The sequence below is a fragment of the Erinaceus europaeus genome, chromosome 5, assembly GCF_950295315.1.
Source record: "Erinaceus europaeus chromosome 5, mEriEur2.1, whole genome shotgun sequence".
NCBI classification, from domain to species: Eukaryota; Metazoa; Chordata; class Mammalia; order Eulipotyphla; family Erinaceidae; genus Erinaceus; species Erinaceus europaeus.
Window position 1 is genome coordinate 116,562,238 of NC_080166.1, and position 27,776 is coordinate 116,590,013.

Here is a 27,776-nt window from a genome sequence, read left to right on the forward strand (position 1 = left end):
TGGTCATTACTTAAAAAAAAAAAAATTCCTCCAGTGCTGGTTATTCACTGAGATAGCTTTAGCATTTCCTCACCATCCCGGTGGGAGAGAAGCGTGTTCCTTGACAGTGAAGGAAGCACCACTGGTAAATCTGATCTACAGACAAGAGAGCAGGGTGGGGATAAGTAGCATAATGGTGATGCAAAGAAACTCATGCCTGAGGCTCTAAAGTCCCAGGTTCAATTACCTGCACCATCATCAGTCAGAAGTGAGCAGTGCTCTAGTCAACAAACAAAACTAGAGAACACACCATGTTTGCCCTTCTTCCATCTCTGTGCTCTCAACTTCAAAAATATACAAAGGTAAATCTGAACATATGTTATTCAGAACACATACAAAAGGAAAATAAAAAGCAAAAGCAAGCAAACAGGGAGTTGGGCAGTGGTGTACATAATACTAAGCACCAGGGCCGCACAAGGATCTGAGTTTGAGCCCCCAGCTCCCCACATGCAGCAGGGACGCTTCACAACCGATGAAGCAGGTCTGTAGGTGTCTAGCTTCCTCTTTCCTTATCTCCTCCTCTCTCAATTTTTTCCCCTCCTAACCAGTAAGATAGGGAAAAAAAAAAAAAAAGGCGCCAGGAGCAGTGGCTTAGTACTGCTGGCATGGAGCCCCAGCAATAACCCTGGAGACAAAATAAGCAAACAGCAACAACAGAAAACTGCATGTCCCATCTAGAAGTTAAAAGCCAAGGGTTTGGGGGCTGGGAGGTAGCTCACCCCGTAGAGCACACAGTTCCCCAGGCATGAAGATCTACGTTTGAGCCCCCTGCCACTATATGGAATCACGTGTATGGAGAGGCTTCAATAACAGTGTTGTGAGGTCTCTTGCTCTCTGTATCTATGTTTGTCTCTGTTGCTATATATAAATGAAAGAGTAGACCAGAGTAGTTAAATCATACATGTGCAAGACCCTGGTTGTGCAAAAATAAATAAATAAATAAATAAAATAGGCACATCGGTAATATTTTCATTAAAAGTTCAGTTTTGTTTCTTTTTAGAAAGCAAAATAATAAGACAAGTTGACGCCCCCCCAATAAATGAACATAGAAAAGGCTACATAAGTCTTTGTTGCATACATATTTTAAGAAATGACATAAATATTTCAAATCAAAATATTAATGGCTAGTTTCCAAATTTTTGATGTCTAAACATTCTTAATATTTAAACAGATTAATCGCAAGTGAATTCACTTACAATCTTATATTTAGATTCTATTTTGATGATCACAAATATAAACCAATTACCTTTCTATTCCCAGTTATGCTTGTTTATTTTTAAATATAAAAAAAATAACAGAGGGGGGCCGGGAGGTGATGCGTGTACATAATACAAAGTGTACATAATACAAAGTGCAGGGACTGGCGCAAGGATTCCAGTTTAGGTCCCTGGCTCCCTACTTGCAGGAGGTTTGATTCACAAGCAGTGGAGCAGGTCTGCAGGGGTCTTTCTCGCTCCCTTTTTATCTTCCCCTCATCTCTCAATTTCTCTCTGTCCTATCCAACAACATAAACAAAAACAAAAATGGAAAAAATGGCCTCCAGGAATAGTGGATTCATAATGCAGTCAGGCAGGCACCTAGCCCCAGAGATAACCCTGGAGGCAATAAATAAAAAAATAAATAAATGCAAAAGCAACCCAAATATACATCAAAACAGGACCACGATAAGTTTATAAGACATAGTCACTGTTATTACTGAAGGCCTAACATGACAATAATCTCATGTTTAATGATTCCTAATAAGTAAAATATGAAAATCCAGGAGTTTATATTATGAAGAAGAGCTCCAAAGTCATCCTCTTTCTGCAAGAAAGTTAAAATCAATAGGCCTTGCCAATGCCCATCTCTAGCACAGAAGCAATTGAAGAAATCACAACTCACACCTTCTGCACTCCAAAAGGAATTCTGATTCATAGTCCCAGAGGGTGAGACATGTTAGGGGAAGGTGATTAGAGGGCTCTGAAACCCAATTCCAACAGGACCCAGTGAGAGAACAGGAAAAAAAGAAAGACATTCACAGTAGTAATAGGTGTAGGTATGACTTACAAAGGAAGAGAAGACTATAGAAAAAATGAGCAAATATAGATAGATAGATAGATAGATAGATAGACAGACAGTTATAGAAATAATAGTTAGCTCATATCTGTAACCTTGGGAGAACCACTACAGTTTCCAATCAAGGGAATAGAGACACAGAACTCTAGTGGTGGGAATGGTGTGGAATTGTACCTCTGTTATCTTGTAATTTTGTAAATCAATATTAAATCACTAAGAGTAATAAAATATAAATAGGTCTTGTAGTGGTGACTCATTATATACAACTTATATTAACAGAGGGTCTGACTAGCAAGGTTATAAGACTTTCAAAACCTGAACATTTATAAAAGCATTATAACCACATCACTTGCCCATTAAGAGAAAAAAGATTAATTATGAAAACAAAACATTTAATCCCACAAGAGAATAAGATGTGTAAGGCAACTCCAGTTGTATATCATTTTGCAGTCAGTCATGCAATATCTCACTGGAGGCTAACACGACTCTGTGCAACTGGTGTCTTCATTCCTGCGCCACCGATAAAGGAATCAGTTCTGAGAGATCAAGTTGTCCCACTTGGTAAGAAATTAGTAAGATGGAGACTTAGAGCTTGAACCCAGCTATGAAGTAAATATTTACTTTGTGAAACTCTGTGACTGAGATCTTTTCATGAGAGTATCAAAAGTATGGCTTTGATGCTCCTTGTAGTCCCTGTGCATGGCCTGCTCTGGAATTGTCTTTTGAAAGAAGTTACAGGACCAGAAGGGCTGGGGTGTTGTCAACGGAGTGGTTCTGACACACTTACCGGATCACATCTTCTACTTTGTCTATTTCACCACTTCTTAAACACCTACCATATGCAAATCCCCGAGGTGGGAGTTGTGGGAATTGGGCAGGTGGAGGAAACATGGCTCCTGCTACCACAAAGTGAGCTGCCAAACGTATCATAACAGAGAACCACCAAACATGCTTCCAAGAGGCTTCCTTTCACAACCCATCTTGAAGGAGGTCCTGACTGAGCTCTCTTTCTCCAAGAAGCCCCTGCTGAACTATCATCATGAACTATCATAAACTATTAGTGCCTACTCATCACGGTTCTGGAATGACAGAATCCTAACAGAGAACAAAATATGTGATGTGATGTGCTTAGTCACAGTGCCTCCCAGTGTCTGTGACAAGGAGTCTCTTAGAGGGCAACCAGCATCAAGCAGCCCTTCCTCACTGTATTAAGCTACCTTTACTCTTCTTACTACCTTGTATTTCTAGTAAAGACCCTGCACACAGCAAGAAAGAGCAAAGCAAGGGACCAGACCATGGCACACTGGGTTGAGCACATGGTTGTTACCATGCCTAATAAGGTTCAAGCCACCAGTCCCTACCTGCAGGAGAGCTTCATGAGCAGTGAAGCAGGGCTGCAGGTGTCTCTCTCTATTCCCCTTCCCCCTCCCAGTTTCTCATTTTCTTATCAAAGAAAAGGAAAGAATAATAAGTAAATGTTAAAAAAAATAGAAAAGCAATTTTAGAAATGTTCAAAATCTGCTGGATTATAAAAAAAGGTTTTTAAATAACACTTTTTTTTTACATTGTGGGTTTGAAAAAGAAATATCAGTGACACAGCATTGACCAAGAAGTGAAAACTGATGATGTCTGCTCACAAGGATATGTATCTGCCATGTGAATCCTGGCCAGCACTTCCTTCTCCCCTTGGCCAGGAGCAGTCCTCCTCACGCTGTCCTCTGACTAAGCAACAAGGACGTTTGTGGAACTGCCTGTTTCCTCTAAACAGATGGCTTCTTGCTTTTCACAACAGGTTATTGTAAAATCAGTAAAGTATTTTAAGACCCAGATGATTAAACACACCAATGTGTTTGCTTAAGAGTGTTGAGTGAACAACCTCATTACACCTGCCACCCAAGTCCCACTTTCTTCCAGGTGCTGGATGAAATGTTCATTTCAATCCATCTGCCATGCTGAAGGGTGTGCCTATGGGAAGGAGAATCCCCTTCCCATTTGCTTTGGGTTTTACTGTATTTATTTTATTAGTGATTTAATATTGATTTACAACATTGTAAAATAACAGGGAGGGGCCGAGTGGTGGCACACCTGGTTGAGTGCACATGTTACAATGCATAAGGATCCAGGTTCAAGCCCCCAGTCCCCTCCTGCAGGGAGAAAGCTTCACAAGCGGTGAAGCAGGGCTGCAGGTGTCTCTCTTGCTATTTCCTCCCTTCCTCTCAATTTCTGACTATCTGTATCAAATAAATAAAGATAATTAAAAAAACAAGATAATAGGGATATAATTCCACACCATTCCCACCACCACAGTAGTGTGTCCCCCATCCCCTCCAATAGAAACTGCAGCAATTCTCACAACGTCATAGATATGGGTTGACTTTCTATCTATCACTATTACTATCTATATCTATATATCTTTTTTGCCAATTTTTTTCTAAAGTATTGCCTTCACTTTCTTTCTAACTCATACCTATACCTACACCTACTATTACTGCTAAGCATCCTGCCTTTTTCCTCTTCACTCTTAGATAAGAGAAACCCCCACTTGCTTTCTTTACCTAATGTGAGTCTAATCGCTATGGTGCTGCTGGAGAGATGCCACTGATCCCAGATTGGGTGCTTGATAAAGACCTACACTCTCAATGTCTTGCCTCGTGAGACCCATGACTAAAGTTTCAACCAAGCAACTTGAACTAGCCATTTATATTGAGGCTTCTTAGAGAAGTAAATTGGTTGATTTCTGATGCTTTTAAATAAAATGCATTGGCTTTCTTAAAAAAATTTTTTGCATTATATTTATTGGATAGAGACAACCAGAAATTGAGGGGGAACCGGTGATAGAGATGGAGAGAGACACCTGCAGCCCTGCTTCACCACTTGCAAGGTTTTCCCCCTGCAGGTGGGGACCAGGGGCTCGAACCTGGGTACTTAAGCACTATTACATGTGAGCTCAACCAGGTACACCAACCCAGCTCCCTACACAGATTTTCTTTAACAAGAATCACTGCTATAAGACAATCTTTCCTTTCCCCCTTATCTCCTTATTCAAGAGTTGTGTATAGGGTTACACAATTAAAAAAAATTACAAAATTCTTCTCACCTTCCTAGATTAGAAACTGTTCCTTTTTTTGCTCTCTCACACCTCTCCTCAATATCTGGAATAGTTACCAGCAACTGGTAGACTCCTAATACATTTCCCAGTGAATGAATTACATAGTAAGATGGGATGTATGCAATTGCCCCTCCCACCCAGGGTTGCTATAAAATGAAAGTTAATATAAACACCTTCCATTTTGACAATGTCTATCAACTAATCCCTTCCTGGAACTAGAACCAGACAGGCCTTGTGGGTCTGACACAACCTCACAGTAAACTGGTTAATTTATCACCAGATGTTGACTGAACACCACCTATATACCATTCCCTTTTCTAGAAAATTGGGCCATTGTAGGACATACAAGATATAGTCCCGGTATTCAAAGAGTTACTATACAAAGTTTTAATAGTTTTTACAAAGTTATCGAGTGGCCACTGAATCCTTTCACAATCTAAGACAATTGAACACCATCCCAGAAGGACTAGAAGGACTCTTTCTCTGCAGTTTTGTGCAGTACTGAGGTCAAGGAGGAAGTAAGCATAATGGAGAATTCACAGATGTTAGATGAAAAAGTCCAAGAGAGTATCAATGATAAGAGTTAAAGCTTGAAGCATAGGTGAAGAACTGAAGAAAAGCCATAATAGGAATATATGTGTGATAGAGTGGGGGTATGTCTGTGTGTTAGGAAGTGAGAGAGAATGGCAATATAAAGTTTAGAGGAAGGCAGAGCATAAAAAGTATGCTCAGAGATAATTCTGTGCACTACAATTTAAGTCAATTGAGTGCATCCTATGTGCCAGGCATTATAAGGGGGTAATAGGACTACAATGATTAACAGACTAACATAGTCCCCCCTGGCTAACTAAGATACAGATAAGTCAACAGTCAATACAATACATGCTATGAGAGGGAGAAAAAAATTCAAGTGTTATGTGGACATGAACTGTGGAGCACTAGAAAAACTTTCTAGAAGAGATCTCATCCTGATGCTTCAAGCCCAACCAGGAAGTAGGTAAAACTGTGGTAGGGAGTTCAGCACCTGCCCTATAGTGTAAGCATGACAGGTCATGGGGAGCTGAGGTTGACTGAGCTTGTTGGAATTAAAGGGGAAAGACAGCAAGTAGATGAGAATGGGTTTGAAAGCATTGATGGGATTATGCAGTCTCTTGTAGTTTCTTTCTTTCTTGCTTGCTTGCTTTTCTTTGCTTTTCTTTTCTTTTTTTTTTAACCTCCAGGGTTATGGCTGGGACTCAGTGCCTACACTACCAATCCACTGCTCCTGAAGGCTATTTTTCCCCTTTTGTTGCCTTTGTTGTTCATCATTGTTGCTGCTATTGTTGTTATTGCTTTCATTGTTGTTGGATAGGACAGAGAGAATTGAGAGATGGGGGGAAGACAGAAAGAGGGGGAGAAAGACACCTACAGACCTGCTTCACCATCTGTGAAGCAAACCCCTGTAGGTAGGGAACTGGGATCCTTGAGCTGGTCCTTGCACTTCCATGTGTCACCACTCAGTCCCCTCTTGTAGTTTTCATTAACAAGTTTAGACTTTATCTTAAAAGCTGTGGTAACTTTACACATAGTAAGTATCATTCACATGCAAGAACCTTAAGCATGGGAATGAAACAAACAGATCTGCGTTTAAAGTAGGTAACTACTTTACTGTGAGATGCCATCAGGAGGAGAAATGGGTGATAAGAACAGAAGAGTACTATACCCCTCTTGACCCTTGGAAGACTTGAGGATTTATCTCTATAACAGTACAAGAATGGGAAGCTCTCTTTACTATTTATTTATTTATTTATTTGATAAAGACAGTCAGAAATGGAGAGTGAAAAGGAAGATAGAGAGGAAGAGATACTGATAGACACCTGCAGACCTGCTTCACCACTCTTAAAGCTTTCCCCTGCAGGTGGGAACCCAGGTCCTTGTGCATTGTAACATGTGCACTTAACCAGGTGCATCACCACCTGGCCCCTAAATTATTTCATGAATGAATGAATGAATTAATTAATTAATTAATCAATCAATCAGTTAATCAGTTACAGAAATGAAACTATGAGACTCAAGGTGGAGGACAGAGTGGCCTGTTCACACATGTCAGGGTCAGAATAACTATATTTTGAAACACTGATATGACCACAAGTGCTGAATCTCATCAGACAAAAAGTAACAATGGTTGACGATAGAGTGCAAACAGCTTTACTACTGGGGTCAAAAGTCTCAAGTGTGAGCTCTAGTTTTGTCATATCTTAATACTGATAAGAACTTTAACTTCTCTGACCTTCATGTTCCATTTATATTATATCTGCTCTTTATATGCAACTACATAGCAGAATAAAATGAGAGGTTATCACATTCTGTTGTTTTCGACGGGTTATGTTGTTTTTGCCGGGCTGGCTTCACAGACAGGTAACAGATGACCAGGGACTCATGGTTGAGCTGTAGGCAGTATCTCTTTATTCATGCAGGACGCAGCACAATCTATGACGAGCTAAGCTAAACTCAAGGTACAGTACAGTAAAACTCACAATGCTGTCTTTATATATACTTGCCAAGTAAGGTGGAAACAGGATGTGACATAGAAAGGGTGGAGAGAAAAGTGACTGGTGAAAATCAGTGTGACAAAGAGGGGATCAGGGTGTGACAAGGAGGGGGGGGTGGAGCAAAAACATATCATGGAACAGTGGGGATAGAACCAATGCCCTGGAGGGAGGTGCTTGTTAACAGCGGTTATGTAAATAGAATGAAGTGGTTATGTAAATAGAATAGTGTTAAGCAGGGGGGATTTAAACCAAATGAAACAGAAGGAGTCTCATGCATACCAACAACATTCTATACATATTTTTGTTTTCAGAGGACCTTAGGAGCTGTGGTAGGATTTGTAGCCCAGTTGCATTTCTAAGTCAGCCATTTAAAAAAGACAATGGGATGCTTTGGTGGAAAGGGAATTCAGAAATCAAGCAGCTAACATTGTTCAAACTTTAGGCAGGTAATTAACTTATCAAAGAGCTTTGCAGAGAAGTTTAGAGAAGGATGGGGAAAGATATTTTGTTGTGTCTCCAAGGAGTGGAAAGGGAGCAGAATGCAACAGCGATAAACCATGTACCCGAGGCCACAGAGATCAATGAGGTGTCTCAGACACAGTCTAGACGAACACTCAGCTCTGCCACTTCTAGTGCTCTTTGCACAACATAACCTTGTCAAATTAACCACGACAATTCAAGATGTTGGTAGGATAACTTGCTGTGAAATCAAAGCTAAGAAATATCTTCTCACAATGTGAGGACTATAGCTGACAGCCCAGTGCTAGATGATCTTATAGAAAAAAAAGGGGGGGGGGGAGTGGAAACGGTGGCCTGGAGGCAGTGACCTGGGATCTGGTTGCTTAGAAAGGAGAATCACATGTGCCTGAGTGATGGTGTGTGTATGTGTCCTCTTCAGTAATTAATAAATAAACAACCCTTTTCTAGAAAAGAAGGGGGTCTAGTGATGGCACACTTGCTACAGCAAATACATTATACCACACAGGAGCAAGGTTCAAGCTCCAGGTCCTCTCCTTTAGGGAAGAAGCTTCACAAGTGGTAAAGCAGTGCTGCTATTGTTTCTCTCTTGCTCATTCTCTCACCTCTTTCTTCTCTCTCTCTCTACTCTCATTTATTTCTCTCTATCTAAAATAAGTAACTTCTTAAAAAGAAGAAAGATAAGCCTTCATGAAATATGGGGATGCTGCTGTTGCTGATGATAACAGAGAAAAGTAAATGAAAGCAAACATATATGCCAAAGAATAAAGCAAGGACAGAAAAAGATGAAGGTGTACAATCTGGGAGAAGATTCCTGAAGAAATTCTAATGAATCAACTCAGCAAACAGCTTTTAACACTTTGCAGTGTCACAGTAAGGCAAACCTAAAATTCTAGGCTCCCTCTGATCAAAAGCAACAGGGAAGAAAATGACTTTTTTTTTTTTGATAGTTCAGAAACTTAAATGCAGCAGCACCACTCACACATACACCTGCCCCACTCTCAGCTGACCTTTGCTTTTTTTTTTTTTTCTGCAAAGGAGTTTGACAAAAGGGAACTATCACCAGACCAAGAAGATATACATGAGGGAAAAACAAAGGATTCATTTTAAAAAATGTAATTTTCAACTTGTGGCCCTGAGTTCTCAGATTTCTCAATTGTGGTCCAGCCATTTCCTAACAGAAGAGAAAGATTTAGCTGTCAGGAGACCCAACATACTTTCAGACGAGATCGGGCGTGTTCAGGGTGGTATGGCTGTAGACCCAACATACTTTCAATGAAGTAAAAGTTGCTGAATTATCTTTTTGGTTTTCATCATCATGAGTTAGCCTCTGGCAGTATCCTCTCTCAGATGCCAGTAAGTGGACTAATCACAACACAATGGTCACTTTCAGTTTCTCCAGGAAATTACAAAGTAACAGTATAAAAGTTAAATTGACCAATAATTCATCTCCAGTGATCACCATTCATGAATTTCTCAGTTAGGGTTCACTGTCACAGGTACCTTACTCACACCATCTACACACCTATAATAGGCAAGCCTGGACATCTAACACAGACATCAGAGTGCCTAGATCAGATAGAAATGCAGGAGTCGTCTGTGCTCTAAAACATTTCACCATCCACATTGTTTAATTGAACCCTCTGCTACAAATTGTTTTAGGCTCTGATGCAAGACAGGAATTTGAAGCATGCATTCGAGTACTTAATGGAGCTAATTTCTGGCGTTCACAAACATTGACTTCACTCAACAATCCAATAATCTTGCAAACTAAAGGAAATTCAACAGGGAATGAAAGGCACTGTGGAATTCTTCAGGACTGCAAGCAAAGCATTTCCATAGTGCTGCCCCTGACCAGTGAGATGAGGGCTGCCTTTTACAGCCTCTGAAAGATGTGACAAAAAGCAAAGAAACTTAAGGCATAATGTTGAAGGTGTTTTCAGATGGGACACTTTCTAAATTCAAACTATATATTTGGCTATGTTAATAAGCACTCAGACACATTCTGAGTTAATGTTAAGAATAACACATTTGATCATAACAATAACACATCTAATCATACAGCCTGTCTGTATTTGCTGGCTGCGTCTCTTGTAACTAGTAGACAGACACTTAAACAGTTCCTACCTGGAAAGATGGAGGGTCTCTTTCTTGGGCGCCTCAGGTGAACAGGTTCCAAGTTTCTAATGTTTCTTTGAAGTCTCCCTCTAATGTCATTTCCTATGAGGAGTTCAGGTGGCAGACTACTTCGTCTTGATGATTTATAATCATTTTGAGCTGAGCTGAGCTTGTTCTTCGTCCTAGAATACAAATTGCTATCATCAACGGCCATCGTAGGAGATACATAGAGATGTAACACACATCTGAAAGAGCCAAACTGCGCCAGCCACCAAGGTCTCCGCCCCAGATTCAGATGTTCTCAGGCTCTAGCCCAGCACTTGTTTGGGAAGCTTAGCAAGTTGATAGGCGTGGACTTAGACAGGTGTAGAATTACTAAGTAGCTCCTCCTTCCAACTGTTCAGAGTGCAAGGACAGAGAGCTACAAACAAGTCCTCTGGTTTAGGGATTTGGGGGACCCGAACACATGTGGCAATGGGGCCCACAGTAATAAAAGTGCTGTAAGTGGTCACCACAGGAATCCTGTTTGATTGGGACCAGGCCCTAGAGCAAACCCAGTGTACTATTTAAGCATGAATGTCTATGCATATCCCGATCTCCCAATCTTGACTTTTCTGATTCTTTCCCAAACTCAACATCACCTTTTGGTCAATATATTTTTTTTTTTGGGGGGGGGCATTTTCATATCCCCTCACACCATTTAGTTTCAAACCACAGACACAGAACAAACATCCTTTTCTATTAAATCTCCGCTTGGCAGGCAGCCAGCTGGAAATGGGCTGGAAGGAGGAGATGAGAGATGACTGGTGATCATCAGGAAGGAACCCATTGTGGGTGTGTGTCAGGCAACAGTGCTGGGAAGCCAGCCCCATGCCCTGCACCACCCTTTCCATCCTGTGCTCCACCTGGCAGATGGCTTCTCGAAAGTTCAGCTGTCTGGCGACAAAGCCAGAAAGGTCTCAAAAACAAGTCGGGACCACAAAAGTGATGATGGCCTCTACTCAACAGAGAAGACATGAATATGGTTATCCTTGCAGGGATTCTGCCTGGCTGTCAACGCCAGCTGTCAACTGGCTGGACGGGCTGAGAAAAACCAGCATTTACTAGATTCCTGCTTGACCTGTCACATATTTGCTTTCTCTCTCATCTGGATGATGATGATGATTATTATTATTTTGCCTTCCCCCTTGCTCTATTTGTATGGAATTGTTCTGTGCTACTTTCTTTAACTGAATGTGTAGAAATCCTAACTCTTCTGTTTTCTCCAGCTATGCCCTGGCACTGTGCCCCCACTCCAGACACTCACAGAGAGACATGCACACTCACTCACATCTCCATTGTACTCTGCCTGGTGGTTGGTTGCTGCATGAGTCAGAAGATAAAAGAGATAAGATCTGCTTTATTCCTCCCAGTGCCTGGAATCCGAAGGTGCATAGAATTAGAAAGGATTTAAGGTTGTTTTAGAAATCACTGGTTTACTTTGGTTTCCTGGACGTCAAGTGGATTTTGTTATTTAGAGGTTGGGTCTCTACCTAATTGAGGACAGACTTCTTCACTAAAAGAGGCCCCCCATATCTTCTTTCTTTCTTTCTTTCTTTCTTTCTTTCTTTTAATTGCTTTATTGGAGGATCAATGTGTGACAGTTGACAGTAAATACAATAGTTTGTACATGCATAATATTTCTCAGTTTTCCACATGACAATACAATCCCTCACAAGGTCCTCTGCCATCCTACTACAGGATCTGAACTCCCCCACCACACCTCAGAGTCTTTTGTTTTGGTGCAATACACCAACTCCAGTCCAAGTTTTGCTTAGTGATTTCTCTTCTGATCTTGTTTTTCAACTTCTACTTGTGAGTGAGATCATCTTTCTGTTTCTGACTTATTTCACTTAACATGATTTCTTCAAACTCCATCCAAGATGGGCTGAAAATGGTGAAGTCACCCTTTTTAACAGCTGAGTAGTATTCCATCATGTATATATAACACAACTTGCTCAGCCACTCATCTGTTGTTGGACACCTGGGTTGCTTTCAGGTTTTGGCTATTACAAATTGTGCTGCTATGAACATAGATATACACAGATCTTTTTGGATGGGTGTATTTGGTTCCTTGGGATATATCCCCAAGGAAGGAATTGCAGGGTCACAAAGTAGGTCTATTTCTAGCCTTTAGAGAGTTCTCTAGACTGCTCTCCACAGAGGTTGGACCAATTTATATTCCCACCAGCAGTGCAGGAGGGTTCCTTGTCTCCACGACCTCTCCAGCATTTGTTGCTGTTACCTTTTCTCATGTATGACATTCTCCCAGGAGTGAAGTGGTATCTCATTGTTGTCTTTACTTGCGTTTCTCTGACAATCAATGACTTGGATCATTTTTTTCATGTTTCTTGGCCTTTCAAATCTCTTCTGTGGTGAATATTCTATCCATGACCTCTCCCATTTTTGGATGGAGTCATTTGTTTTCTTTTTGTTGAGTTTGGCAAGCTCTTTATATATTTTGGTTTTAGCCTCTTGTCTAATGTATGGCATGTGAAGATCTTCCCCCATTCTGTGAGGGGTCTCTTTGTTTGGGTAGTGGTTTCTTTTGCTGTGCAGAAGCTTTTTAATTTGATGTAGTCCTACTGGTTTATTCTTGCCTTAGTCTTCTTTGTAATTGGATATGTTTCACTAAAGACGTCTTTAAAATTTAGATGGAAAAGAGTTCTGCCAATATTTTCCTTTCGGACCTCTTCTGTAGTGAATATTCTGTTCATGTCCTCTCCCCATTAAAAGAGGCTTTAGTTTTTATTCTCCTGCTGCTTTTTCAGAACAGATCTTCAAACTACACACTTACTAAAGACAAGAAAAATACCTACTTTTGACAACTTTGTCCAGATTATGTTTACTGTTATAATCCAAGAATTTCAATTAATATTTTTAACCAGCAACCATATTCACAGATTAACTATTAAGGTATTGGGTGCTAGGCGGTGGCTCAGCAGGTTAAGCACACATGGTGTCAAGTGCAAGGACTGGCTTAAGGAACCTGGCCAAGCCCCGGCTCCCACCTGCAGGGGAGTCGCTTCACAAGTGGTGAAGCAGGTCTGCAGGTGTCTATCTTTCTCTTCTCCTCTCTGTCTTCCCTTCTTCTCTCAGTTTCTCTCTGTCCTATCCAACAATGACAACAGTAACAACAATAATAATAACAACAGCAACAATAAATAACAAGGGTGACAAAAGGGAAAATATAGCCCACAGGAGCAGTGGATTCATAGTGCAGGCACTGAGCTCTAGCAATAACCCTGGAGACAAATAAATAAAAAAATAAAAATAAAAAATACGACGTTATTTTTTTTTCACCAGTTATGAGGATCACCTACCACGTTTTTCTTACTAGGCTGAGAATTACATTTTTCTTCTTTATTGGGGAACTAATGGCTTACAGTCAGCAATAAAATACAGTAATTCGCATATGTGTAACATTTCTCAGTTTTCCACATAACTATTCAACCCCCTCTAGGTCCTCCTCTGCCATCATGTTCCAGGGCCTAAACCCCCTATCCCCACCTCAGAGTCTTTTACTCTGATGCAATACACCAAACCTAGTCCAAGTTCTGTTTGTATTTTCTTATTTTTCAACTTTTTTTTTAAGTTAGTGATTTTAATAATGATAGACATCATTGTGGGATAAGAAGGGTACAATTCATACAATTCCCACCACCAGAGTGCCATATGCCATCCTTCACTGAAAGCTTCCCTATTCTTTATCCCTCTGGGAGTATGGACCAAAGATCTCAACGGGGCACAGAAGGTCGGAGGTCAATGCCCATGTCCAGCAGAGAAGCAATTACATAAATACAGTGTTTTTGTCAAGCTGAAAAATACCTTAAAATTCAGATCGAGTGGCTTGTAAAAATTATTTTTAGAGGCCCAGTGGCAGTGCATATATTATCATGCACAAGGACCCTGGTTGGAGCCCTGGCTCCCCACCAGCAGGGGTTCCACTTCACAAACAGTGAAGCAGGTCTGCAAGTGTCTATCTTTCTCTCCCTGTCTTTATCTCCCCTTTCAATTTCTCTCTGTCTTATCAAATATAAGAGAAAGGAAGAGAGGAAGAGAGAGATATATTTAAATGTACCTAAGAGACTGCTTAAATCTCCCTTAGATTAATCAAAATAGCAAGGAACAAACACAGAACAGTTTAAAAGTTTAAGATAATGGGGGACTGTGGGGATAGCTGATAGGCTTAAGGTTCTAGGTTCAATCCCTAGTACCACACGGGAGAAGCATGGAGAATGGCTTGGATGGTGAAGCGGTGGGTGCTTTGAGAGTTCACTTGCTCTCTTCCTATCTCCTTTACATTTTATTTATCTATTTATAAAAAGGAAACACTGAAAAAACCATAGGATAAGAGGGGTACAACTCCACACAATTCCCACCACCAGACTCCGTATTCCATCCCCTCCCGATAGCTTTCCTATTCTTTATCCCTCTGGGAGTATGGAACCAGGGTCATTGTGGGGTGCAGAAAGTGGGAGGTCAAATCAGCTTCCAAAGCTGTCTTATTCTGCTGTTCTAAGTAGCCTGAAAAATATTCTTACTGTTGAGCTTTTTATTTAGTTTTTATCCAGAAGGTTTGCCACGTGAAAAAAAAGTAATTGCACTGCATGTCAGAATGATGGACATCAACAAGTCAAGCAACTCCACTGCTGCATCTTCCCAAGATGGCACTAGTCACCTTTTATTTCTGTCTATTTGCTTCCTTGCTCTTTTATTCCTTTTATTTCAGACTGAGGTATATACAGAGGCACAGAGAGCTATTAAAATGCCAGCGTCTCCCCTAGTGCCATGGGGCTCCCATGTGGCTTAGAAGCTCAGATCTGGGTCCAGCATATGGTGAGGGATGCCTCCTATCAGGTGAGCTGTTTCCTAGCCCCTGCATATCTTTGCTTGGTGTTGGCTTGCAGTATTATGGAGTATTATCATTGGTTCTCGATTGTAGTGAACTGCAATAACCGGACTTACCTTTTTAAATTTCTCTGCTTCCATGACACTATGAACTTGTTTCTCTTTCTATGTCTCCAGTCTCTTCTGCTTAGATATTCAGCAGTTCCTGGAAAGTCTACTTCTCCATCTCTTCATGTAATGAGGATGCATTGTGTCTGGTATCATACAGCATCCAAGGTCTCGGCTTCCTCTAGGAAGCCAGCAGACTTACAACAGAATTTTTGCAACATAGAGTGACCACTCTGTGCAGAGGCCACACAAAAGATCACTATAGTCAAATGTCTCTGCTGTAGAAGAGAATCAGAAGGGATGTATTCACAGGAGAAAGGAACAAGGTCACAACACAGATTCGAGGAACCCTGGGCAAAGTCACTAAGAAGTGACATGATGCTAAATAACTGCAAAGTGGCAAGAACAACAACCCTCTACTTACACCGGGTCATTACATCATGCAAAAGCAGACACTGGAAAAATAATGTCAGGCAATCCTACAAGACAGGGAACTAAGATGAGCAGTGATGCACCTGGTACAGCACATATGCTACAGTGCACAAGGACCCAGGTTCAAGCTACTTGCAGAGGGAGAGCCTCATAAACTGTGAAGCACTACTGTAGGTGTCTCTCTTTTTCTTCTTATTTCTATATTCTCCTTCCCTCTTCAGTTTTCTATACAATAAAGAAAATATTTTTGTGGGGGTCGGGCGGCAGTGCAGCGGGTTAAGTGCACATGGTTCAAAGTGCAAGGACAGGCATAAGGATCTGGTTTGAGCACCCAGCTCCCCACCTGCAAGGAGGTGGTCGCTTCACAGCAAGTTTCTATCTTTCTCTCCCCCCTCCGACACCCTTCCTCTCTCAATTTCTCTCTGACCTATCTAACAACAACAATATCAATGGTAACAATAACAATAACGACAACAATGCAACAAAATGGCCTCCAGGAGCAGTGGATTCCTGGTGCAGGCACCAAGCCCCAGAGACAACCCTGGACACAGCATGTGTGTGTGTATTTTCTTTCTTCTTTATTTAATAGGACAAAGAGAATTTGAGAAAGGATGGAGGGATGGGGAGAAAAACAGAGGTACCTAGCAGCACTGTTTCACTGCTCTTGAGGGAGCTGAACATTGCTAAACGAAATAGAGGGCACACAGAAATGGAAGAACATTCCTTGTTCTTGGATTAGTAGAATAAAAATACTAATATGGTCATTCTACTAAAAATAGTCTATATTTAAAGGGCCAGGTGGTGGCACACCTGGTTGAATGTACATGTTACCATATGCAAGATCCATGTTCAAGGCCCTGGTCCTCACTTACAGGGAGGAAGTGTCATGAGTGGTGAAGCAGAGCTTCTTCCTCTCTAACTCCCTCTTCCCTTTCAGTTTCTCTGTCTTTACCCAATAATAAATAATAATAAAATATAAGGATAATTACTTTTTAAAAGTCTGTATTTTAAAACTGATTCCAACATTTTTTAAAACTATCAGGCGAGGGGATGGGATACGGAGGTCTGGTGGTGGGAATTGTGTGGAGTTGTACCTCTTCTCCTATGATTTTTGGCAGTGTTTCCTTTTTATAAATAAAAATTAAAATAAATAAATAAATATCTGGTTCCAGTCACTAACCCTTGTCTCAAACCATCTTTAGTTCTATGATACAGGATTTGCTGAAGCAGATGCATACAAAAAGTTTCTTTTTAATGTCACGCAGCCTCTACCATTGAAAAAGAATCTTTGGAACCAGTTTTTCCTGGCTGGAAATCCAGCTTCATTTACGCTTGCATTCCTCCTTGTTCAACTTTGCAAGTCTCAGCAAAATGCCAGTGTTAAGGGTTTGGCCTTTTCTTAAAATAAGATAGGGCTTAAGGGCACATTTTTCTTGGCTTGTGGTGGAGCTCTCCAGAGAGCGGGTATAACAAACACATCTCCCTCTTTATGCTATGCCCCTACATACAAGGAAACTCCAATAATGTGATATCCCTCCTTCTCTCTATTATTTTATCTCAATGGAAAATCAGTCTGTGATGAAATTACACATGCATGATAACATAACTTCAGAAAAAAAAATATATATATACTGAAACCTTTGAAAAAATTGCCCAGATGCTAGACAGTGGAATTCAGAACTGTGTTGTTAAAACCACATCCCTAAATCACTGCTAGAAGTGACATGGCTAGAGCACTAGTGACACACTTTAGTTTTATATTCTCTCTCTCTCTCATATATAATATATTCACTTTATTGGGGAAATTATTTACCAGGCTGTTGTTGCCAAATGTGTAGTACCTTATCTCTCAATGACAGACACCACACCTTCAACCAACTTGTCACCTTTCCATAGGACACTGGATTCTCAACCCTCTTTCAATCTACTCATTCTCAACTACGATTGCAACTTTAGTCTGCACCAATGATGTCCAAGCCCCACTCACACTTCTCTGTAGGGTTCTAGCTCTCTACATTTATCTACATACTAATATTTCCTGGTGGGAACTCATCAAGCACTAAACCCTCCAAATCTATGACTCCTGAATTTCTCATTTCACTAAAATGATATCTTCTCTAGCCAGGTCTCAAGATACAAAGGTTGAAATGACTCTGTCTAAATGATGTCATTATTTTCTCCTTATGTATCCTTCCATCTGTAAACTCTTCCGCACTGCTGCTGTTGTCACTGTCTAGTGGTGGCATCCATTATCTCCTATAAGCCTCTGCTCTCCATTTACAGCGGGGATGTTTCATGAGCAGTGAAGCAGATCTGCTGCTATCTATCTTTCTCCCTCTCCCCTCTCAATTTATCTCTGTCCTGTCATATAAAAAATAGAAAAAAGAAAAAAAATGGTCATCAGGAGCAGTGGATTCATAGTACTGGCACCCAGCCCTAGTAACCCTAATGACAAAAAAAAAAAATCAAACAACAACAAAAAAACTCCATAACTCATAGCCATTTTTATGTCAACTTAGCCATAAAATATGGCTTTTTATGATATTGCTTCCATAAGCACTTAAGAATAAAATAAGGATTCTCAGAAGCTGATTTAAGCAAAGAAAAGTTTGTAAGAATAAAATGTAAACAGCAGAACTATCACCAGTAAGGCTTAATTTTGCACATCAATTCTCCTAGGCTCCTTCTCATATAAGGAAGATCCATCTATTCTAACTTTCATCATGTTGATAAAAGGGTAGCTTACTTTTTATTATACTTGGTGGCAAGGAAAGGACTAAATATTAGAAACCAAACTTTATATAAACAAAGTCAACACACTTCAACTCCCTTATATAATTGTAAATTTGTCATACGTTTATGATGACTATCTAAGAGACAGGAACTTAAGACACCTCTCAAGCAGACTTAGGTTTGGTTTCTTGAACAATATTCATCCTCTCTTACTCGTTTTACTAAAACTATTACTGATTAAGCTTTAAAGAAAAGCATATATGTTCACAGTAGCTAAATCTCAAAAGAATATCCCTAGATGTTTTTCATTTCTATTTTTTTATTCTGAAGAGTATGCATGTTTGTTGTCAAAGAAAGCAGAGAAAATGTTATAACCTCACGCATCAAAATAGTCGCTGTCAGCATTTTAGTACACTTGGCTCCAGATTTCAACAAAAATTCCAACAAAAAATCCAACAAATTCCAACAAAAATTGTCAAAGAAAGCAGAGAAAATGTTATAACCTCACTCATCAAAATAGTCGCTGTCAGCATTTTAGTACACTTGGCTCCAGATTCCAACAAAAATTCAGGTTTTGCCTTGATATCTGTCACCCAAATAGACGCAACCTCAGAGCCACTCCTAGGCAACAGAGGGAAATCATCTATGAGCATAGTAGAAAATGGCTGGGAGGAGCCATTCCAATACCTCTGGAGCCACTCATGTAAGAGAAATGAGGAAGCTGTTGAAATATAAGTAGGTGATCACAGACATTGTGATAAACTGGGGATCGACGGCAGTCCCCCAAAGGGTAGTGACTTCCCAAGCCTCAGAGAATTCAGCTTGAGGAAGACAGCTGGCCAGCCCACTTTTCTGATCTTGAAACGGTGATTTTTACATTTAAATACGGTGATTTGTGAGTATCTTTAAATATAATAGATAATTTAGGGAAATGCTCAGCAGTAGAACATAGGGCTTACATTGAGGTCTCAGGTTGAACCCAGCACTATATATGCCAGAGGTGAGCATTGCTCTGGTCCCTCTTCCATGAAATAACAATATAAAAGACAAATATGTGAATCCTACAAATAAATAAATAATAAATACATAGGTCAAAGAAACCAAAATTGTGCTACAGTATAATTTTCTGGTCTAATCCCACCTCTTGGATCACCCAGTCATGTTTTCAACATACTAGAGTCAGAGCCTTAATTCATCATATTCAAACATTAGGTCTTTTTAAACTCTTAGTTACAGAAGAGCATCCAAATGAGATAAATATGGAAGGAATTTTGTGATGATAAACTCTTGGAGATTCACCAAGCAAGGGACCATGTTATGGTTCTCATTAATGATTCTTGCAACAAAGAGCCTACTTAACATTAACATTTTCCAAATCAAGTTAAATACAGGGCTGTCTATCTTCTTTTCTACGTCACAACTATTAGCATCCTTTAGACTTTTCGCTCCACAAAATTAAGTTTGAGGAAATGCTGTCTTAACCCAAGGACCATTTTGTTAATAGTCCTTTTGGGCAATGTTGCAGAAATTGAAATGAGTTTATGATGCACCTTAAATTCCTGCACACCTTTTCCCTACAGGATAGATCTCAATGCTGTGTCCCGGTGCAAAATCAACTATCTGACTTATGCTAAAAAGATGGACCAGAACATGGAAACTTCAAATAATTTATATAAGGCTCAGGAGTTCAATATAAATCAAGTGAACTACTTTAATAATTATGATTTACATGGAAACCAAAGAAATAATTTTTTACTTTCCTAACATTTATCAACTGTAGGAAATGGGCAAGTGAAATCAAAACTTTTTTTTTTTTTTTTACCAGATCAACTCTGGCTTATGGTGGTGCGGTGGATTGAACCTAGGATTTTGGAGCTTCAGGCATGAGAGTCTCTTTGCAAAACCACTATGCTATCTACCCCTGCCAAAAAAAATCATATTTTTCTACAGGTTATACTCAAACGGCCAAAAAAAAAAAATAAAATAACTGAAATTCAATCATGTTCTCACTAAATCACAAGCCTGAATTTTCCTCGGTGTTGAACAAGTTTCTCCACAAAAGATTAGCTAGCACATGACCTTTATAAAATGCTATCCTATTAGGGAGGTCAGTTTTCCCATCTATGGTTATTTTTGGCTTCATCTTGACTATTAACATATGTGGAAGTCTATCTCTCTCTCTTACTAGTGATTTAAAGATTGTAAAATTACAGGGATAGGAGGTCAGGCAGTGGCATACCTGGTGCAGTGAACATAGTAAGAAGTGCAAGGACCCAAACAAGAATGTGGGTTTGATTCCCCGCCCCCTTCCTGCAGAAAGGATATTTCACCAGTGGTGAAGCAGGTCTGTAGGTGTTTTTCTTTCTACTTCTCCTGCCCCTCTCAATTTTTCTCTGTCCTATCCAATAAAAAAGAAAAGTAGCCAGCAGGAGCAACAGATTTGTAGTACAGGCACCAAGCCCAGCAATACCCCTGGAGGAATAAACAAATAAATAAATACATAAATAAATAAAATTACAAGGCTATAATTCTGTTGGTATGCTTCTAAAAATCCCTTCTGTTTCATTGGTTTAATCCCCCCTGCTTAACACTATTCTATTTACATAACCACTGCATTCTATTTACATAACCACTGTTAACAAGCACCACCCTCCCTCCAGGGCATTGGTGGTTCAGTGATAGAATTCTCGCCTGCTCCGCCCCTCTCCTTGTCATACCCTAATTTTCACCAGTCACTTTTCTCTCCACCCTCTCTGCGTTGCATCCTGTTCCCACCCTACTGGGCTAGTATATTTATAAGGACAAGATTGTTTGTAGAGTTTAGTTTTAGCTTAGCTTGGTATAGATTGCACTGCGTCCTGCATGAATAAAGAGATACTGCGTACAACCCAGCCGTGAGTCTCTGGTCCTCTGTTACCCGCCCATGAAGCCAGCCTGGCGAAAACAACATAATTCCATACTGCACCTACCACCAAACTTCTGTCACTACCCTACCTCATCACCCTTGACCAAAAACTATTATAGTTCTCACTGTCTTAGACAATATGAGTTCAGCTACTTCTCTTGGGAAGTTCATCTGTTTCAGTCCTCTATACTCCATAAGTATCCCATCATTGCAGAGATGTACAAGTTTGGCTAGTGATTTAATAAAATATTTTTGTGATTTTTTGACTTCCCTATAGTTATTCTGAAATTCACCAAAGATGTGCTACTATCTCAGCTTTAGTTTTTATTTGATGACTATTTTATGTAGTGCCAGGGATGAACCGAGGGCCTCACACATGCAACATGCCATGAAGCAATCTTCAGGCTCGGTTTGTTTTCTATTGTCTTATTTATTTTTAAATATCTTATTAGTGATTTACAAGATTAAAATAGGGATATAATTCCACACCACTCCCATCACTAAAGTTCTGTGTGTGTGTGACACACACACACACACACACACACACACACACACACACACACACCTTGGTAACTGCAACCACCATAGTTCTCCCCAGGTCAGAGTTATGGGTTGACATCATGTGCCTTGCCACTCATGTGGCCCAGGTGTGAAGCCCGGCTGAAAGCCATGACACCTGGAAAAACTCAGTTACTGTGATCACTCTCCTTCTATCTGAATGGTAGTGATGGAATGGTACATGAATGAATGAATGAATGAATGAAAATTCCTTAGATCACTAAATACAAGAGTTCATAATGTTACTTGAATTTGAGAAAGTAATATGAAGCCACCTTTTCTCTAGGAATCAACTATAATTTAACTTTTATTTTGAAACATCACGACTTTAGTGAATCCTCAGATCTAAGAAATAAGCAGCATGTATTGTTATGTGGAAAACTGGGAAATGTTATGAATGTACAAACTATTGTATTTTACTGTTGACTATAAACCATTAATCATCCAATAAAGAAATTTTAAAAATAAGCAACATTATGTAGAGTTTAATATTTTCTATGAGGACAAAAGGAGGCTGGGTAAACTCAATAACCATAATATTAGAGCAGATATGGTGGGGACATATTAGCTGTGCCTTTATCTGCAACTGAGGATATGAGGTCTGACTTCTTGTGTTTATTCTTTTCCTCCAGCCAAACAAATTAGTCACCAGAAATCTCATATCCTGTAGCTGTCAAACATTCTTCCTTGTGATGGAGTCAAAGCTGTAATTTTCTACATGCTTTGTTTTTTAGGGGTGGGGATGTATGGTTTTGGGGTTATCTTGTTTTACCTACAATTTTTTTGGAGCCTCTTCTGATGCAGTGCCTCACAGAGTATTTATTATTCTATTAAGCTTTAGTAGAGAAGGTGACAGTTTGCATGCACAACACACATACACACTCATATATATGCACGTGTGTGTAGTACAGGCAGGTATCTATATATTGAATTTATAAATATCACAGCAAGCAACTTTGAATATAAAACGAGTTCTGCAATTGAGGGGTGAAATTTAATCAATCCCTGTGTTTTCATTCTAAAATTCTGTCTGTGTGTTCTTCAGAAATATATCATTCTCAAGTCTATGTTGTCACTTTAGACTTGGGTTAATGTCTCCAGATATCTGATGGGTATTTCCATCAGATGTTCAGGAAACTCAGCATGCCCAGAAATGAAAACAGCACAGTGGCCAGATGGTAGTGCACTCTGCAGAGTGCAAGCATTACCATGCACAAGGACCTGGGTTCAAGCTCCCGGTCCCTACCTTCAGGGGGGAACTTCATAAGTGGTAAAGTGCTACAGGTGTCTTTCTCTCTATCCCCCACTCCCTCTCAGTTTCTCTCTACCTCTCTCAATAAATAAATAAAATGTTTTAAAATAAAAGAAATCAACATCATGAGCTGTACACTTTTATATTTATTTATTTATTCCCTTTTGTTGCTCTGAACTGTACATTTTTATCACTCCAGCATTTTTGTACTACTGAAGGTTCTAATGTGGGAGCCATTCTAACTTGACTCTCGTGACCACTTACTGCTGACCAATTATAGCCATTTTTACCTCCTTGAAGTCATCACTTCCTTTTTGTCTCTCTCACTCATCATAATACAAGTGTCTGCTACCTCTTATCTGGATTCTACAAAAAAAAGCATTGGCTTTTTCTCTGCAAGGGAGTCTCTAGAGTTCAGTCACTCAGACAAATCCTACATTTCGCTGCCAAATGATTCTAAAAGGCAAATGGCAAGATCATGTTCCCACTGATGAAAAAGCAGCAATAGTTGCTTGATATCATCAAACAATCTTGATATCATCAAACATTTCCTCCATGACTCAAAGCCAGTTTATTTCTTTACATTCATCTCACACAACTAGCTTCTTTGCAATTTCTGGTTTAGCAATACACAACTTCACATAGTCAGAACCCAATGATAGGCCTTCCCCAGTACCTGAGCTTAAACTACCACCTCCACTGGGAACCCTTTCCTCATCCTTTCCTCACTCTTTTAATTAGCTTCCTTCATTCTGGCACTGTCATGCACCCCCCAGCATTACCCCAACTCTCCAGGGTCCAGTAAGAAATCATTATGTCTCTCTCTAGCTCAGCACTTACCTCTCTGTGCTCCAATCTCTTTGGCTTCCCACTCACTACTGAATTTCCCAGCCTTCTCTATTATCTGCTAGTTATCATCCTCCTCCTCCCTGAATGTAACCTTTGATACTAATCTTTGGATTTCCCTTGATCATGGTGTCTCGGATACAGTGAATGCTCAGTAAGTTTTCTGGATGTGGGGCTGCAGAAGCATCCTGCTGACCGGTCGGGGACTAGCTGTGCATGGTCTTAGGCACAAGTGCGTTTCTTTCTTTCCTTTTTCCTTCCTTCCTTTTTTTTTTTTTTTTCCTTTCAAACAACAGGAACTCATTAGTTCACAGAGCTGGAGACTTCTGAAGTATAATGACCCTGATAGAAGTAGGGGAGGATCTATCCTAGATCTCTTTGTTTCATTTGGGGTTTCGGGGGTCCTATGATGTGTGGACAGGCATCTACTTTTTATATATTTTCATATCATCTTCTTCAGTATGAGTCTGTGCCTGTGTCCAATTTTTCCACTTTGTTAAAGGACAGCTGCCATCATAGGACAGACCACATGCCAATGACCTCATTTAAAGCTGATTTACTCTACCATGACCAGGTTTACAGTAAGGTTCCATTCTGAGGTACTGAGCTGTTCTATAATTCACAGGTGAATTTCTACAGAAAGTTAAACTCCTGGGATTAAGAGAGGAGACAAAGGTGGCTACCAGGAGAATTGTGTTTTCTAAGCCTCCCACAACTTCTAAAAATAGTTCTGGGCTGAAGCAGTGATATTTTCATACTAAAACAAACATAAATACCTAACTAGCTGGCATGAGCAAAGACAGGAAGTTAGGGAAAAAAAAGACAAATGGAAACATTTAGGTAAAAGGTGGGTATGGTAGGAGAAGGTCTGAACGTTTGACACTAACCTTATAAGGCTGCTTTTTTGGACACATAAATGTCACAACTTGACTTTCAACAATTACTTTGGTTAAGTTACAAGATGAGTGAATACAAAAAAAAAACCAAAAAACAAAATAACCATAAGAAAGTCTTTTCTTTTTCTTTGTTTAAAAGAGAAAAGGAAAATTTTAGTGCTATTCAATTTGGTTGGCAATCCTAGACTCCAAATTGTACACAGTGGATTTGGACAATGGTAACGACCTCCTCCCAAGGGAAGAGAGAGGAACAAAGAGAAGAGTGAACAGTGGCTTTACTGTCTGTCACAATGAATTGTGTCTCTCTATGGACCTCATTTCCCTCTGGTAGCACAGGAAACAACAGCGTTACTGGGCATACAAAGTGAATATCCACCAACAGTGCATTCAATGCAACACATATTTAATGAGTTCTTTCATGTATTAGGTATATAAATCCATTATGAGTTACTACTGTTACTTTTGCTCCATGAAACTGAAAAATTAAAATGGATAACTAGATAGGGGAGGGGAAAAACTACATTTCCCAGAGCTCTATGAACCCAGCAACAGAGAAAGAAAGATAAGCACTGCAAAGAAGGCACTAAGCAGAACTTGGACTGGAGTTGGTGTACTGCAAAAAAGTAAGAGTCTGGGGTGGTGTGTGTGTGGGGGGGAGAGTTCAGGTCCTGGAACAGGATAGCAGAGGACCTAGTGTGGGTTTTATTGTTGTGTGGAAAAATGAGAAATGTTATACATGTACAAATTATTGTATTTACTGTTGGCTGTAAAGCATTAATTCCCCAATATAGAAATAATAATAATAAGAAGAAGGCTGTGAGGCAAATTACTGGACAAGTGGGAAGCCTATAGTCAGCCCCTGGATGTGGGGCCATTAAAAACTGTAAACCAAGGGCTGCATGAGAACATCTAGAACAGCAGAAGCAACAGCATGGGCATTCTTTCCTGACTGCTCTCCAATGCCCCCCATTTCAGGGAGTAAGATCCCATCATCAGTCAGTCAATAGCATTATTAGTTTTAGAATAGTCTCTCATAGCCATTCAGATAACACTGGAGGAAGGAGTCCTGTATTAAAGGGGTCTCCAGCAGCAAATCTAGAGTAGGAGATAGCAACAAAAGATTTGAGCAGAGTCCCTGAGCTTTTTAGGATTTACATTAAATTAATCATGGAAAATAATATGAAGTGATCAGATAGGCCACTGCAAAGGTCACAGAGCAAGAAAGAAAAGGGTAGGTGAAAGAAAAGACATGAAATTTCAATCATGTCTTTAATGAGCAGTTTAAACTGGGAAAATGAATATAAGCAGTTAGTAAACATAATTTTTATTTCTATACTGGGGAATTAATTTTTTACATTTGACGGTATATTCAATAGTTTGTACCTGCATAACATTTCCCAATTTTCCATATAACAATACAACCCACACTAGGTCCTCTGTTATTCTTTTTTGGACCTCTATTCTCCCCCACCACCCCCACCCCAGTCTTTCACATTGGTGCAATATGCCAATTCCAGTTCAGGTTCTAATTCTGTTTTCTCTTCTGATTTGAGATCATCCCATATTCATTCCATCTGTTTCTGACTTATTTCACTTAGCATGAATTTTTCAAGGTCCATCCAAGATGGGCTGAAAATGGTTGTCATCCTTTTTAATACCTGAGTAGTATTCCATTGTATATATACACCACAACTTCCTCAGCCACTCATCTGTTATTGGACACCTGGGTTGCTTCTAGATTTTAGCTATTACAAATTGTGCTGCTAAGAACATATGTGTACACAGATCTTTCTGGATGACTGTGTTGGGTATAGGCTATATCCCCAGGAAAGGAATTGCAGGATCATAGGGTAGGTCCATTTCAAGCCTTCTGAGAGTTCTCCAGACTGTTCTCCACAGAGGCTGGACCAATTTACATTCCCACCAGCAGTGCAGAAGGGTTCCTTTGACCCCACACCCTCTCCAGCATTTGCTGCTGTTACCTTTTCTGATGTATGACATTCTCACAGGAGTGAAGTGTCATTGTTGTCTTTATTTGCATTTCTCTGACAATCAAAGACCTGGAGCATTTTTTTCATGTGTTTCTCGGCCTTTTGGATCTCTTCTGTGGTGAATATTCTGTCCATGTCCTTTCTCCATATTTTCAACCCATTTTTTCCAACACCATTGGTTGAAGAGACTCTGCTTACCCCATTTACTAGTCTGGGCACCTTTGTCAAAGATCAGATGTCCATAGGTGTGGGGGCTTACTTCTGGGCTCTCAATTCCATTCCACTGGTCAGTGTGTCTATCCATGTTCCAGTACCAAACAGTTTTGATGACAATGGCCCTATAATACAATTTGAGATCTGGAAGTGTGATTCCTCCAGTTCTGTTCTTTCTTCTCAAGATTGTTTTCGCAATTCTAGCTCTTTTCTGGTTCCAGATAAACATTTGTAGCATTTGTTCTATTCTCCTAAAAAATGTGCTTGGGATCTTGATGGGGATAGCATTAAATCTGTATATGGCTCTGGGTAGTATATTCATTCTGATGATGTTAATTCTTCCAACCCATGAACATGGATTATCTTTCCACTTCTTTGTGTCTTTTTCAGTTTCCTTGAGTAGTGACTCATAATTTTCACTATACAAGTCTTTCACTTCTTTGGTTATGTTTATTCCTAGATATTTTATTGTTTTTGTTGCTATAGTAAAAAGTAATTGATTTCTGGATTTCAACTTCTTCTTAGTGTTTGCATAGAGGAATGCCACTGACTTTTGAATGTTAATTTTGTAGCCTGACACTTTACTGTATTGCCTGATGATTTCCAAATGCTTCTTTCTGGAT

General features: G+C 39.9%; 1 protein-coding gene across 3 annotated transcripts in view; it reads right to left on the bottom strand.

The window, feature by feature from the left end:
- The window catches only part of FRY (FRY microtubule binding protein), a 495,577-nt gene that overhangs the window by 371,864 nt on the left and 95,937 nt on the right, over positions 1–27,776 (bottom strand). For all 3 annotated transcript variants that reach the window (XM_060191649.1, XM_060191648.1, XM_060191651.1), the window contains one exon: positions 10,339–10,511. Coding sequence is in view for 1 of the 3 variants with exons in the window: in XM_060191648.1 (XP_060047631.1) it covers positions 10,339–10,511 (173 nt within the window). In the remaining 2 variants the exon portion in view is untranslated. The remainder of the gene's footprint in view (positions 1–10,338; positions 10,512–27,776) is intronic.